This window comes from Megascapheus bottae, unplaced genomic scaffold, assembly GCF_031878675.1.
Source record: "Megascapheus bottae isolate mThoBot1 unplaced genomic scaffold, mThoBot2.hap1 HAP1_SCAFFOLD_45, whole genome shotgun sequence".
NCBI lineage: Eukaryota > Metazoa > Chordata > Mammalia > Rodentia > Geomyidae > Megascapheus > Megascapheus bottae.
The window spans coordinates 3,616,768-3,631,775 of NW_028327483.1; the positions used below are offsets into that span (position 1 = coordinate 3,616,768).

General features: G+C 50.8%; 1 protein-coding gene across 1 annotated transcript; it reads left to right on the plus strand.

Moving 5' to 3' along the window:
- Nucleotides 1-1,817: 1,817 nt before the first annotated feature.
- LOC150039765 (peptidyl-tRNA hydrolase 2, mitochondrial-like) lies at nt 1,818-2,446 on the plus strand. The gene has a single exon (XM_090327600.1). The coding sequence runs from the start codon at nt 1,818-1,820 to the stop codon at nt 2,355-2,357; it is 540 nt and encodes a 179-aa protein (XP_090183726.1). The 3' UTR covers nt 2,358-2,446.
- The last annotated feature ends 12,562 nt before the right edge of the window (nt 2,447-15,008 follow it).

Here is a 15,008-nt window from a genome sequence, read left to right on the forward strand (position 1 = left end):
GAAAAACAAGATGAGGGAAGGGGGAGGGAAATAGGGACAAAAACATGAGCAGGGGTATCAATGTGTGTGAAGTAATGTACCTTCTATCTGGCTAATATAACTGTAACCCCTCTATTTATTACAATAAAAAATAAAACTGAGATTTTGAGCACTAAAAAAAAGAGACTAGGAGCAAAGGGACATGGCAGGGCGCAAGAGGTAAGGATCAAGGGGCCAGGCATGGCTGAAGATTCAAGGTGCAAGGGGCCAAGCGCAAGGGGCATGGCAAGGCGAAAGAGGCAAGGAGCAAGGAAAAGGCAGGGTGCAAGAAATAAGTAACAACGGGCAAGGGAGGGCACAAGAGGGAAGGCACAAGAGGCATGGCAAGGCACAATACCCTAGGCACAACGGGCAAGGCAGGGTGCAAGAGGCGATGTGCAAGGGGCTAGGCTTGGCGAAGGCGGCAAGGCACAAAGGGCAAGACAGGCGGAAGTGGCATGGCGCAAGGGGATAGGCAGGGCGCAAGATGCAAGACACAAGGGGCAAAGCAGGGAGTGAGAGGTAAGGCTCAAGGTGCCAGGCAAGGCACACAAGGCATGGCCCATGGGGCAAGGCAGGGCCCAAAGTTAAGACGCATGGGTGAAAGCAAAACTCATGGTGCAAGGGCAAGGGGCAAGGCATGGTGCAAGTGGCAAGGGGCAAGGGGCAAGGCATGGCATAAGAAGCTAGGCTCAAAAGGCATGGCAAGGCACAATATACTAGGCACAATGGGCAAGGTGGGTGCAAGAGGCAATGTGCAAGGGGCTAGGCATGGGGAAACAGGCAAGGCACAAAGTGCAAGACAAGCAGAAGTGGCATGGCTCAAGGGGACAGGCTGGGTGCAATAGGCAAAGAGCTAGGGGCAGGGCTAGGCAGAAGAGGCAAGGCGCAAGGGACAACGCAGGGTGCAAGAGGCAATGCGCAAGGAGGAAGGCAAGGTACAAAGGCAAGGCACAAATGGGAAGGCAAACATTAAAGGCAAGGCGCTAGGTGCAAGGCAGTGCTCAAGAAGCAAGGCTCAAGGGGCAAGGCAAGACACAAGTGGCTTGGAGCAAAGGGGCAAGGCAGGACGCAAGAGGCAAAGGGCAAGGGGCCAGGCATGGTGTAAGATTCCAAGCACAATGGGCAAGGCAGGGCACAAGAGTCAAGTTGCAAGGTGCAAAGCAGGGTGCAAGAGGCATTGCACTGGGGGTAAGGCTGTAATAGGCAAGGTGCAACAAGCAAGGCAGGGCGAAAGTCTCAAGGCACAAGGGGCCAGGCTTGGTACAAGAACAAGTAGTGGTGCCGATCCCGGGGCTCAAACTCAGGCACTGGGCACCGCCCCTGAGCTCCGAAGGCTCCAAGCTGGATCTCCATCACTTGAGGCCACAGCCCCACTGATGGCTTTTTGCGGATGAATTGGAGATAAAAGTTTTTCATGCCCAGGCCGGTCGCAAACCACTATCCTTGCAGATCCTCAGCTTCCAGAATCACTAGGATTCCAGGCGCGCCCACCTGCACCGCCTCCCATCTCCTCTGGATAAACTATTCCACTCCGTGGTTATTCTTCTGCCTTTGGAAGGAGGAGGCCGGAGGCTGAGAAGGGCTGGGACCTGGAACGTCTAGTCTTTATCATCCACATCTCCTCTTTGGCAGCGAGATGCCTTTTAACCGGAGAAAAGAGTGGGCAGGCCTCCCATTCGGAGGTTCAAATACTCTTAGCGAACTTTTGGGTGGGCTGTGCGTGGCCTAAGAGAAGATGGCTAAGGACATGCAAAAAAAGTTGTTTCCCCGTATTACATTGATGTAATGTCTGAGAGATGCTCACCAAGTCCTTAGCTATGGAGTATTTGGCTAATCCTAGTGCACTCAGCCTGGCTGCTGGAGTTGCTTGTGGAATGTGCCTAGGCTGGGGCCTCCGGGTGCGCTTTGGGGTACCCCCTACACACTCAACAAGTGAGCCTGAAGCAGAGACCAGAACTGAAGCAAGCATCATGGGAGAGAGTGGGGAGTACAAAATGATTCTTGTGGTTCGAAATGACTTAAAGATGGGGAAAGGAAAAGTTGCTGCCCAGTGCTCTCATGATGCTATTTCTGCCTACAAGCAAATCCAAAGGAGAAACCCTCAAGTGCTCAAACAGTGGGAATACTGTGGCCAGCCCAAAGTGGTGGTGAAAGCCCCTGATGAAGAAACCCTGATTGAATTGCTGACCCATGCAAAAATGCTGGGGCTCACTGTAAGTTTAATCCAAGATGCTGGGTGTACTCAGATTGAACCAGGTTCTCGAACTGTTCTAGGAATTGGACCAGGACCAGCAGACCTAACTGACAAAGTTACTGGTCACCTAAAACTTTACTAAGTGGGGCTTTGAGTGATGATACTCCTGTCCCAAGTGTTTGAAACCTGTCAAGTTATAATAATAAAACTGGATTTCTTCCCCAATTTAAATATCCTCAAGATGAAAATAGAATTTTGGCAAGAATTGTTTTGTTGGCCCTAAATGTCTTGGTGGTTCCAGTAACAGCTGCTGAAACCAGTAATGAAGATGAGCAAGACATGTCATGATAAAGCTAAATTTAGAAAGGGGGTAACAAGCAGGGGTGGCTCATATCTATAATCCTAGCTACTCAGGAGGCTGAGGTCTGAGATTCCCAGTTCAAAACCATTCCAGACAGAAAACTCCATGAGACTCATCTCCAATAAACTACTCAGAAAAAGCCTTCAGTGGTATTGTGGCTCAAGTGGTAGAGTACTATCCTTTAGCACAAAGAAGCCTAAGGACAGTGACTAGGCCCTGAGTTCAAGCCTCAGGACTGACAAAAAATATTAAAGGGTAACAGCATTTACTTATACATTGTTAGATCTCTTTATGTATTTGTCACAGGTCCTTCCCTGATACTGTTTGCTACCCTGGTCTTCGGAGGATCTGGGTCATAGGTTGTCCCACAGATTTTAAATTGTGGTTTATTAAATTTTTTGTTTGTTGTGAGGCTTGAACTCAGGGCCTTGGTGCTGTCCTTGAACTTTTTTTGCTTTACTACTTTGAGCCCCAATTCTACTTCATTTTTGAGTGGTTAATTAAAGATGAGTCTCCCAGGGACTTTTCTGCCTGGGCTGGTTTGAACCATGATTGTTAGATCTCAGCCTCCTGAGTAACCAGGATTACAGTGTGAGCCACTGGTGCCCAGTTTACTTTTGTATTTTTAGCAGTACTAATGTTTAGTAGGCAGGCATTCTACCACTTAAACCATATACCTCTAGCCCCTTTCTGCATTGGTTAGTTTCAAGATATGTCTCACTGTAATGCCCAAGTTAACCTGGGCTGTGTTTCTCGTGTTTCCCCATGTCACTGTTGGGAGCCAGAGTGGAATCAAACTGTACCTTGACTTGCATCAGACGATGGCTATATTGTCTTATTGCTTTCTGGCCCTATTCTATGTAAATGACCTGAGAATTACCATATGAATGTAACACCTGGAGGTTCCCTGGGAGAGGAGGAGGGAAGAAGGGGGAGTGGAAAATAAACGCGGCAGTCTAGTCAGTCTTTGCCTGGACTGCGGACATCCCGGACCCGGTGTGTCTGTCTCTCTTCTTTTTCTTCCTAGTCCTTGTCCCCTATTTCAGGAACCCCAATCTGCGAACCCTGGTTTGCTGCCGGTTGGCCCTGGCATGTCACTAGGGGTGACAGGTATATGCCACTGTGCCGAGATCCTGAAATAAGAGTCTCTGAAACTTATTTTTGCTGATCCAGTCTTGAACTCTGATACCCTGAGCTCTGTCTGTGAGAGCTCCCCAAAGCTGATCTGTGTGACTCAAAAGGATTGGGAGTACGGAATGCCTCCTCCTCCACCTCTCAGAATGCGAGAGTTCCCTGAAATGGTCTGTTAGTCCTTGACTTGAATAGAAATCAGATTTCTATCCTGGATGTAGCCTAATTCCACAACAAACTTTCTGGGGACTTGGGAACAGACAAAAATCTATGCTTACACAATTTAAGAAAAAAGTTATCATTTGAGTAAAATTATATCACTTAATAAAAAAAAAGAACAAGTTGCATGGGGCCACGCAGCGCGCAATAGGCAATGGGCAAGCAGCACGGCTAATCAGAAGGGTCCCTGTCTTGCCCATTGCGCCTTGCCTCTTCTGCCCTGCCTTGTCCCTTGGGCCTTTCCTATGGCCTTGCTTTGACCTTTGCGCCTTGCCTTCTGCACCTTGCCTGCCTTCTTCTGCCTTGAAGCTTTTGCACTGCGTTGCCCCTTGCACCTTGTCTCTTCCGCCCTGCCTTGTTGCTTGTGCATTGCTCTTGCGCCCTGCTTTCCTCTTGCGCTTTGCATCTTGAACCTTTCCTTTCCCCTTGTGCCTTGCCTATTGTGCCCTGCCTTGCCCCTTGTGCCTTTCCTCCTGTGCCCTGCCTTGCCATTTGTGCCTTCCCTCTTGTGCCTCACTTGCCCCCTTTGCCTTGTCTCTTGCGCCCCATCTTACCTCTTGCGCGTTGCTTCTTGCACACTTCCTTGCCCCTTGCGCCTTGTCACTTGCGCCCTGCCTTGCCCCTTGCGCCTTGCCTCTATCGCCCTTCCTGACGCCTGTGCATTGCCTTATGCATTGTGTCTGGCCCCTTACACAGTGCCTCTTGCGCCCTGCCTTGCCCCTTGCTCTTTGCCTCTTACACCCTGCCTAGATCTAGCGCCTTGCTTCTTGTGCCCTTCCGTTCCCCAAGTGCTTTGCCTCTTGTCCTTGACTTTCCTCCTGTGCCTTCCCTCTTGTGTCCCTCATTGCCCCCTTCACCTTGCCTCTTGCACGGTGCCTTGCCCCTTGAATGTGGCGTTTTGCACCCTGCTTCGCCCCTTGTGCCTTGCCTCTTGCGCCGTCTTGCCGCTTGCACCTTCCCTCTTGCACCCTATCTGTCCCCTTGTGCCTTACCTTCAGCACCCTGCCTTGCCCCTTGTGCCTTGCCTTCAGCACCCAGCCTGGCCACTAGCATATTTCCTCTTGCACCTTGACTTGCCTCTTGCGCCTTGCCTCTTGCGTGCTGCCTAGCCCCTTGCGCCTTGCCTCTTGCACCCTGCCTTGCTACTTGCGCGTGGCCTTTTGCACCCTGCTTTGCCCCTTGCGACTTGCCTCTTGCGTCCTGCCTTGCTGCTTGTGCCTTGCCACTTCTGCCCCCTGTCCCCTTGCGCCTTCCCTGCAGCACCCAGCCTTGCCCCTTGCACCTTTCTTCTTGCACCCTGCCTTGCCTCTTGGGCCTTGCCTCTTGCATGCTCCCTGGCCCCTTGCTCCGTGCCTCTTGTGCCCTGCCTTGCCCTTGTGCCTTGCCCCTTGCATCTTGCTTCTTGCACAGTGCCTTGCTTCTTGTGCCTTGCCACTTGCGCCTTGCCTGGCCCTTTGTGCCTTGTCTCCTCTTCCCTCTTGCCCCTTGAGCCTTGCCTCTTTTGCACTGCAATACCCCTTATGACTTGCCTCTTGTGCCCTGCTTTCCCCCCTTGCGCCTTGCCTCTTGCACCCTGCTAGCTGCTTGCCCTTGTCTCTTGTGCCCTGCCTTGCCCATTGTAACTTGCCTCCTGCCTGGCCTGAGTGATTGCACTTTTCTACTTTTGCCTTTCCATGGCCCTAGCCTCTTGTGACCTGCTTGAACATTTGCGCCTTACCTCTTGCACAGTGCCTTGCCCCTTGCACCTTGCCTTTTCTGCCCTGCCTTTCCCCTTGCACCTTGCCTCTTCTGCCTAGCCCTGCCCCTTGTGCCTACTTCTTGTGTCCTTCCTGCCCTTTGGGCCTTTCCACCTCTGGCCTGCCTGGCCTCTAGCACTTTGTCTCTTTCGCCCTGCCTTTCCCCTTGCTCCTTGCCTCTTGTGCCCTGCCCTGCCCTTTCCACCTTGCCTATTTTGCCCTGCCTTGCTCCTTGTGCCCTGCCTCTTGAGCCCTGCCTTGCCCATTGTGTCTTGCCTTTTGAGCCCTGGATGGCCCCTTGTGGCTGGCCTCTTGCGCCCTGCCTGGCCGCTTGGGCCTTACTGCTTGTGCAATGCCTTGCCCCTTGTGCCTTGCCTACTCTGGCCTGCCTAGCCCCTAGCACCTTACCTCTTTTGCCCTTCCTTGCCCCTTGCACCTTGCCTCTTGCACCCTGCCTTGCCCCTTATGCCTTGCCTCTTGCATATTGAATTGCTTCTTGTGCTTTGCCATTTGCCCCCTTCCTTGCCCCTTTTGCCTTGCCTCTCGTGCTCTTCTTGGCCAATTGTGTCTTGGCTCTTACACCCTTCAATGCCCTTACGCCTTGCCTCTTCCTCCCTACCTTGTCCCTTGTGCCTTGCACCTTGAGCCTTGCCATGCCCCATGTGCCTTGCCTTTTGTGCCCTGGCTTGACTTTTGCTGCTAGCCTCTGGCACCCTGTCTTGGCACTTGTACCTTGCCTATTATGCCTTGCATCCCCCTTTGCGCCTTGCCTCTTATGCCTTTCTTTGCCCCTTGCTCATTGCCACTTGCGCCCTGCCTTGCCCCTTGCACCTTGCCCCTCGCGCCTTGCCTCTTGTGCCGTGCCTTGCCCCTTGCGCCTTGCCTCTTGCGCCCTGCCTTGCCCCATGCGCCTTGCCTCTTGTGCCCTGCCTTGCCTCTTGAGCCTTTCCTCTTTCGTTTTGCATGGCTCCTTGCGCATTGTCTCTTGTGCATTGCCTTGCAACTTGTCCCTTGTATCTTGTGCCCTGCCTTGATCATTGCGACTTGCCTCTTGCACCCTGACTTGCCCCATGAGCCTTTCCTCTTGCACCCTGAGACTTTGAGCCTTTCCTCTTTCATTTTGCATGGCTCCTTGCGCGTTGCCTCTTGTACATGGCCTTGCAACTTGTCGCTTGTATCTTGTGCCCTGCCTTACCCCATGAGCCTTGCCTCTTGCACCCTGAGCCTTTGAGCCTTTCCTCTTTCGTCTTGCATGGCTCCTTGCGCATTGCCTCTTGTGCATGGCCTTGCACTTGTCCCTTGTATCTTGCCCCATTCCTTGCCCTTAGTGCCTTGCCTCTTCCACACTGCTTTGCACCTTGCACCTTTATTCATGCACATTACCTTGCCCCTTGTGCCTTGCCTCTTGGGCACTGCCTTGGCCCTTGTGCCTTGCCTCTTGTGCCCTTCCTTGCCCATTGTGCCTTGCCTCTTACACTCTGCCTTGGCCCTTGCGCCTTGCCTTTGTGCCCCACTTTGCCTGTTGCACTTTGCCTCTTTTGCCTTGCCTATCCCATTGTGCCTTGCTTCTTGTGCCCTGCCCTGCTTATTGTGCCTTGCCTCTTTCGCCATGACTGTCCTCTTGCGCCTTGACTCTTGTGCCTTGCCCTGCCCCTTTGCTACTTGCCATTTGCGCCTTGCTTTGCCCATTGAATCTTGCCTCTTGTGCCTCTTCTTACCCCTTGAGCCTTGCCTATTGCGTCTTGCCTATTGTGCCCTGCCATGCCCTTGTACATTGCCTCTTGACCCTGACTTGCCCCTTGCGCCTTGCATGTTGAGCATTCCTCTGTCCCATGCGCCTAGATTCTTGCGCCCTGCCTTGCCCTTTGTGCCTTGCCTCTTGTGTCTTGGGATGCCCCTTGAGCCTTGCCTCTTCTACCAAGTCTTACCCCTTGGGTCTTGACTATAGAGCGCTGCATGGCCCCTTGCGCCTTGCCTCTTGTGCCCTGCCTGGCCCCGTAAGACTTGCCACTTCCACCCTGCCTTGCTCCTTGCACCTTGTCTCTTCTGTCCTGCCTTGTCCCTTGTGCATTGCTTGTGCACCCTGCCTTTCCCCTTGCACTTTGCATCTTGAACCTTGCCTTTCCCCTTACACCTTGCCTATTGTACCCTGCCTTGCCCCTTGTGCCTTTCCTCTTGTGCCCTGCCTAGCCACTGGTGCCTTGCCTCTTGCGCCCTGCTTGCCCATTGTGCCTTGTCTCTAGAGCCCCGCCTTGACCCTTGCGCATTGCCTCTTGTGCCCTTCCTTACCTCTTGTGCCTTGCCTTCTGTGCTGTGCCTGGCCCCTTGCGCATTGTCTCTTGCACCCTGCCTTGCACCTTGCGACATGCGACCTTCGCCCTTCGGTGCCCCTTACCCTTGCCACTTGTGCCTTGACATTCCTCCTGCACCTTGCCTCTTGCACCCTGCCTTTCCCCTTACACCTTGCTCTTCTGCCCTGCCTTGCTCCTTGCCTCTTGCACCCTGCCTAGTCTCTAGTGCCTTGCTTCTTGTGCTTTGCTGTAGCCCTTGCTCCTTGCCTCATGTGCCCTTCCATGCCACTTGTGCCTTGCCTCTTGTGCCTTGACTTTCTTCCTGCGCCTTGCCTCTTGCATCCCGTCTTGCCCCTAGCGCCTTGACTCTTGCACTCTGCCTTGTCCTTGCTCATGGCCTTTTTCACCCTGCTTTGCCCTCTGCGCCTTGCCTTTTGTGCCCTGCCTTGCTCCTACGACTTGCCTCCTGCACCCTGCTTTCCCTCTTGCACCTTGCCTCTTGCACCCTGCTAACCACTTGTCCTTGCCTCTTGTGCCCTGCCTTGCCACTTGCACCTTGCATTTTTTGCCTTGCCTGGTCCCTTGCGCTTTGCCAATTGCACGTTGCCTTGCCTCTTGTCCCTTGCCTCTTGCACCCTGCCTAGACAGTTGTGCCTTACCTCTTGCTCAGTGCCTTGCCCCTTTCACCTTGCCTTTTACTGCCCTGACTTTCCCCTTACTCCTTGCATCTTTTGTCCAGCCCTGCCCCTTGTGTCTGTGTCTTGAGCCCTTCCTGCCCCCTTGGGTATTGCCAGTTCTTCCCTGGCTTGCCTCTAGCATGTTGGCTTTTTAGCCCTGCCTTTCCCCTAGTGCCTTACCTCTTCTGCCATGCCTTGACATTGTGCTTTTCCTCTAGAGCCTTATCTTGCCCCTTGTGCCCTGCCTCATGTGCCCTGCCTTGCCCTTGGGCCTTGCCTCTTGCGCCCTGGCTGGCCCCTTGCAACTTGCCTCTTGCACCCAATCTTGCCCCTTTTGCCTTGCCTCTTCCTTCCTGCCTTGACCCTTTGCTCCTTGCTTCTTCCGCCCTGCCTTGCCACTTGCATCTTGGCTTTTGTTCCTTGCCTTGGCACCTTGCGCCTTGCCTCTTTCAACCTGCCATGCCCTTGCGCCTTGCCTATACCTCCCTACATTGTCCCTTGCGCCTTGCATCTTGAGCCTTGAAATGCCCCATGCATCTTGCCTTTTGTGCCCTGGCTTGCCTCTTGCTGCTTGCCTCTTACACCCTGCCTTGGCACTTGTGCTTTGCCTATTTTGCCTTGCCTACCCCTGCGCCTTGCCTCTTACAACCTTCCATGGTGCCTTGCCACTTGCTCCCTTCCTTGCCCCTTGCGCCTAGACTCTTCCACCCTTCCTTGCCCCTTGCACCTTGCCTCTTGCACACTGCCTTGCTTCTTGCACCTTGCCTTTTGCAACCTTCCTTGCCATTGCCCCTTGCCTCTTGCGCACTGCCTTGCCCCTTGTGCCTTTCATCTTGCACATTGCCTTGCCCCATGCGCCTTACCTCTTTCTCTGTGCCTTGCCCCTTGTGCATTGCCTTGCCACTTACGCCTTGCATCTTTCGTCTTGCCTGGCCCCTTGCACGTTGTGACTTGCAGCTTTCCTCCCCCTTGCTCCTAGCCTCTTTTGCCTTGTCTATCCCCTTGAGCCTTTCCTCTTTCGCAGTGCCTTGCCACTTGCACCTGGCCTGTTGCACACTGCCTTGCCAATTGCGCCTTGCCACTTGCGCACTGCCTTGCCCTTTTGTGACTAAACCCTTGAGCCCTGCTTTGTCCCTTGTGTCTGAGGTCTTTCTCCCTGCCTTGCACCTTGCACCTTGTCTCCTGTGCATTGCCTTGCCCCATGCTCCTTGCCTCTTCTGCCCTAGCCTTACCCCTTGTGCCTTCCATGTTGCACCTTTCTTTGCTCTTTGCGCCTTGCCTCTTTTACCCTGCTTTCTCCCTTATGCCTCGCCTCTCGAACCCTCCCTTGCTGCTTGTCCCTGCCTCTTGCGCCCTGCCTTGCCCCTTGTGCCTTGCCTCTTGCGCAGTGTCTTGCCCCTTGCGACTTCCACCTTGAGCCTAGCTTTGCTACATGTGCCTTTCCTATTGTGCCCCGCCTTGACACTTGCGCTTGGCATCTAGTGCCTTGCCTAGCCCCAAGCACCTTGCCTCCTCTTTCCCCCCTTGCCCCTTGCGCTTTGCCTCTTGTGCCCTGCCTATCCCCTTGCAACTTGCCGGTTAAGCCTAGCCATGTCCCTTGCCCATTGCCTATTGTGTGCTGCCTGTTACTTGTGCCTTGCTTTTTGCACCCAACCTGGCCCATTGCGCCATGCCAATTCTACCCGGTCTTGCCCCTTGGAACTTGTCTCTTCTGCCCAGACTTGCCCCTTGCACCTTGCCCCTTCACACTGCCTTGCCTGTTGCACCTTATCTATTGTGCCTTGTTATGCCACTGGCACCTTGCATCTTGCGCCCTGCCATGTACTTGTGGCATGCCTGTTGTGCCCTGCCTTGTCCAGAGTCATTTTTGGAAAGGGACCAGAGTCATTTTTGGAAAGTGAGACAGGATAAATTAGAGGTATTGGAAAGAGTAGAAATTGCACTTGTGTTTCTTTTAAAATAAAAACAGGGGATATGTTGGGAGCCAGAGTGGAATCAAACTGTACCTTGATTTGCATCAGACAATTGCTTTATTGTCTTATTGTTTTCTGGCCTTATTCTGTTTAAATGACCTGAGATTTACCATATGAATATAACACCTGGAAGTTCCCTGGTTTCAAGAAGGAATATAAGCCTTGAGTGGAAAATAAACGCAGCGGCAGTTTTTACCTGGGCTGCAGACCTCCCAGACCCCATGTGTTTGTCTCTCTTCTATTTTTCCAGTCACTGCCCCCTATTTCAGGAACCCCAATTTGCTGCCGGTAGGCCCCGCCATCCCCCATCTCACCTGTCCCCCCATCCTTCCCGTGTTCCCCCATTTCCTCGTGTCCCCCCATCCTCCCATGTCCCCCCATCTTCCCCGTGTCCCCCCGTCTCCCCGTGTCCCCCCGTCCTCCCCGTGACCCCCGTCCCCCCATGTCCCCCATCCTCCCCGTGTCCCCCCAGGTCCCCTCATTCTCCCCGTTGTTTCTAAGTATGGTACAGTGAATTGAACCCTGGTCTTTGTGCATGCTAGGCCAGCACTCCACCACTAGCCTCTCCACTTCCATTTTCATTGGAGGCTCATTGGAGATAAAGGGTTTTATTCACATTCTTGCCAGTGCTGGCTTTGAACTGTGACCCTCAGCTCTCAGCCTCCTGAGTAGCTAGGATGACAGGTGGAGCCCCGGGGACCCAGCTTCTTTTCCTCATTTATAATGGTGGAAGATTTAGGAAGGGTGGGCCAAGTTTTTTCAGTACTATGGGGCCAGTGTTTAGAGTTAGTTGAGCACACACCTTCAGCGCCCTCTTCTCTAGTGGATGTGTGCACAGTCTCATCCTTCAGCTGTTCTCTCTGGGCCTCTCACAGAGAGATCAGTCTCTTCTCTGGTGGACGAGTACATACTCTCATCCTTCAGCTGTATTCTCAGGGCCTCTCACAGAGAGATCAGTCTCTTCTCTGGTGGACATGTGCACAGTCTCATCCTTCAGCTGTACTCTCTGGGCCTCTCACAGAGAGATCAGTCTTTTCTCTGGTGGACGTGTGCACAGTCTCCTCCTTCAGCTCTATTATCAGGGCCTCTCACAGAGAGATCAGTCTCTTCTCTCTCGGACATGTGCACAGTCTCATTCTTCAGCTGTACTCTCTGGGCCTCTCACAGAGAGATCAGTCTCTTCTCTGGTGGATGTGTGCACAGTCTTATCCTTCAGCTGTACTCTCTGGGCCTCTCACAGAGAGATCAGTCTCTTCTCTGGTGGATGTGTACAAAGTCTCATCCTTCAGCTGTACTCTCTGGGCCTGTCACAGAGAGATCAGTCTCTTCTCTGGTGGACGTGTGCACAGTCCCATCCTTCAGCTGTACTTTCTAGGCCTGTCACAGAGAGATCAGTCTCTTCTCTGGTGGACGTGTGCACAGTCTCATCCTTCAGCTGTATTCTCAGGACCTCTCACAGAGAGATCAGTCTCTTCTCTGGTGGATGTACACAGTCTCATCCTTCAGCTGTACTCTCTGGGCCTCTCACAGAGAGATCAGTTTCACTTCCCTTCCTTTGATCTCCTGCCTTCCTCCAGGTCCTTTGCCGCCAGCCAGACCTTTCTGTTGCCACTCTGAGGTGCGGGCCATCCCACTTGAACAGGTGGTGGTATTATCCTGTTTTCTGCTGATCGATTCTGCCTGCCAGCATTCTTACTTTAGCTAAAGTCCTCTAGTTTGAGTTTTGTAAGAGGAACAGTGGTTTACAACTACATTTAAAATATTTATTGTATATTTTAATTTGCACATGAATTTAATTTTAGGAATCTAGTTTACTATTTCAATAATTGTGTACAATGTGGATGATCAGGTCAGGGTAACTGACATTTCTATCACCTCAAGTATTGTTCTATTGCACTGGAAACATTAGCTGTTTTGAAATATGCCATTTGCTGTGCTGAAGAATGTTAGAAATTATTGTACCTAGCAGTGCCTTTTCCTCACTAATCACTCCTCATCCTCTATGCTTTCCAGTCTCTGGTAACCTCTGTTCTGTTCTTGAAGACATTACTATTTTTATTCTTTTTAGCTTTTACATATAAATAATACTTTGAGTATTTGTTTTTCTGTACCTGACTTATTTCACTTAGTATTATGTCATCTAGAATTATCTACATTGCCACAGATGACAGGAGTTCATTTTTGTGATCACTTAATAATTCATTTCATTGTATAGCCTTACTACATTGTCTTTATCTGTGTCTTTGCTGAGTAAAAATGTCAAAGCCACATGTAGGGCTTTCATGTGTCAGTCCAAAGACTTCATACCATAGGTAGCATGTATGTAGATGTTGTGTGACTTTCCATGTCTTCCAAAGGCAGGAACTGTATTGGGACTTGGTTGTCTGTAGTTGTATTCCAGGCAGCCCATGGTGTGGAGAGCAAGGAGTCTGCCAATAGCAGTTGTCTGGTGTGATAGACAGCCCTTATGATTGGCAGGGTTTGAGTGTGAGGAACATGGATACAACTCTGGTCTGGACCCTATGGCTGATGTTGAAAGTGGAGATACAGGGGTCGGAGGGAGTAGGAACAAATGGAAATGTGAGGGTCCAAGGGCTGGTGTCTAGCCTGATGGTATTTCCAAATTGAGAGTTTTGTGCTCCAGCTCCTCACAGCGGCCACCCTCTCTGAGACCCAACTCTTTGGAATCAGAACTGAATGAAAGATGTTGTCCTTACCTCTTTGCTGTATGTTTTCACAGAAGTTTCTCTGTCCCTGGCTCATGGAAACCTGTGGGAAACGAATATGAGTCTAGGGTCTAACAGAGTTATACTCAAAGGCCTATATTGAGGGTAAAGGGTGAAGAGTACAATCTTCCTGCCTTCATGCAAGGGTGGAGTGACCTTTTTGCCTAAATTCTCATGGGTCATGACAGTGTGCTTTGATAGTATTCCCAGATTTGTTTGGTTATCTTCTCCCTCCAGGAGATAAATTTGCTGAGAATAACTTGATAGTTGAGACTAGATAATTCTTTATACAAACAATAAGTCTTCTGAGAATTCTTGTTATTATTCAAGTATGGAACTCTAGTTTGATTGCCAACATAAGCAATTACTTTCTGTTCTCTTGTACTAAAGTATAAAATAGACAAGTTGTTTAATAACGTTGTCAGAGAATGATCAATTCTCATTGCTCATTCTATCATCACTTCAGCTCAGTGATTCGGTCCTCCTCTACTTCACTGTGATTCTAATCCTTTGTGTGTGACTTGACTTTTTTGAAGTGTCATGTCTTTTCATACCTGCTGTGTTCCTATGTTAAGATTTGCTCAGCTGTGTGCCTGTGGCTCACGCCTGCAATGTTACCTACTCAGGAGGCTGAGATCTGAGGATCACGGATCAAAGCCAGCCAGGCAGAGAAGCCCCAGTGAGACACTTATCTCCAATAAACTACTCAGTAGAAGCTCTAAGTGGTACTGTGGCTCCAGTGTAGAGTGCTAGCCTTGAGAACAAAGCCTTAAAGACAGTGAATGTCCAGGCCCTGAGTTCAAGGGAAAATAAAAAATTTACTCATTTAAACTCAATTGTTGTCTGAAAAATTTCCATTGAAAATTTGTATTCTGAGAGAAATGGGTATTATCTGGGTTGATAATCCATTTTTTGCCAGTCCTGGGCTTGAGCTCAGGGCCTGGGCATTGTCCTTGGAGTTTCTCAAGGTTAGAGCTCTACCACTTGAGCCTCAGCACCACTCCAGCATTTTCTATGTATGTGGTACCAAGGAATCGAACTTGGCTCTTCGTGCATCCTAGGCAAGCACTCTACCACTAGGCCAAACTATCGGCCCTGATAATCCATTTTTTACACTGGCTTGGGAATATAACTTAGTACTATCAATCTCATTGAGTCAATAACTGACCAAATATTTACAATAAGTAAAGTTCAGTTGGTATGTGAGAACTGATGTTCTTATATAATACAGCAGGAGACTGGAAGAATAAAAGATGACTGGGTGCCAGTGGCTCATGCCTGTAATTCTAGGTACTCAGGAGGCTGAGATCTGAGGGTCACTATTCAAAGCCAGTCCAGGCATGAAAGTCCATGGAACTCTTACTTCCAATTAATCACCAGAAAACTGGAAGTGGGGGCTGTGGCTCAAGTGGTAGAGCACTAGCTTTGAGCTGAAGAGCTCAGGGACAGTGCCCAGGCCCAGAGTTCAAGTCCCATGCCTCTCACACACTCATACACATACCCAAAATAAGTAAAGAATTGCTAGGGGAAGAAAAGCTAGGGATAAAGAAAGAAGGAAAAAAAGATGGTAGAATAAATGTATAGTAGAATGCTTTGTAAGTGTAAGACAGGTACAGTGAAAAGAAAAACTACAGAGAATGACAATTTTCAAAAGGAATAAAGGGTAAAATATTAAAAAG

Bases quoted from the DNA above. Each gene is read 5' to 3' on its own strand.
- LOC150039765 (XM_090327600.1), top strand. From the start codon at position 1,818: ATGCTCACCAAGTCCTTAGCTATGGAGTATTTGGCTAATCCTAGTGCA.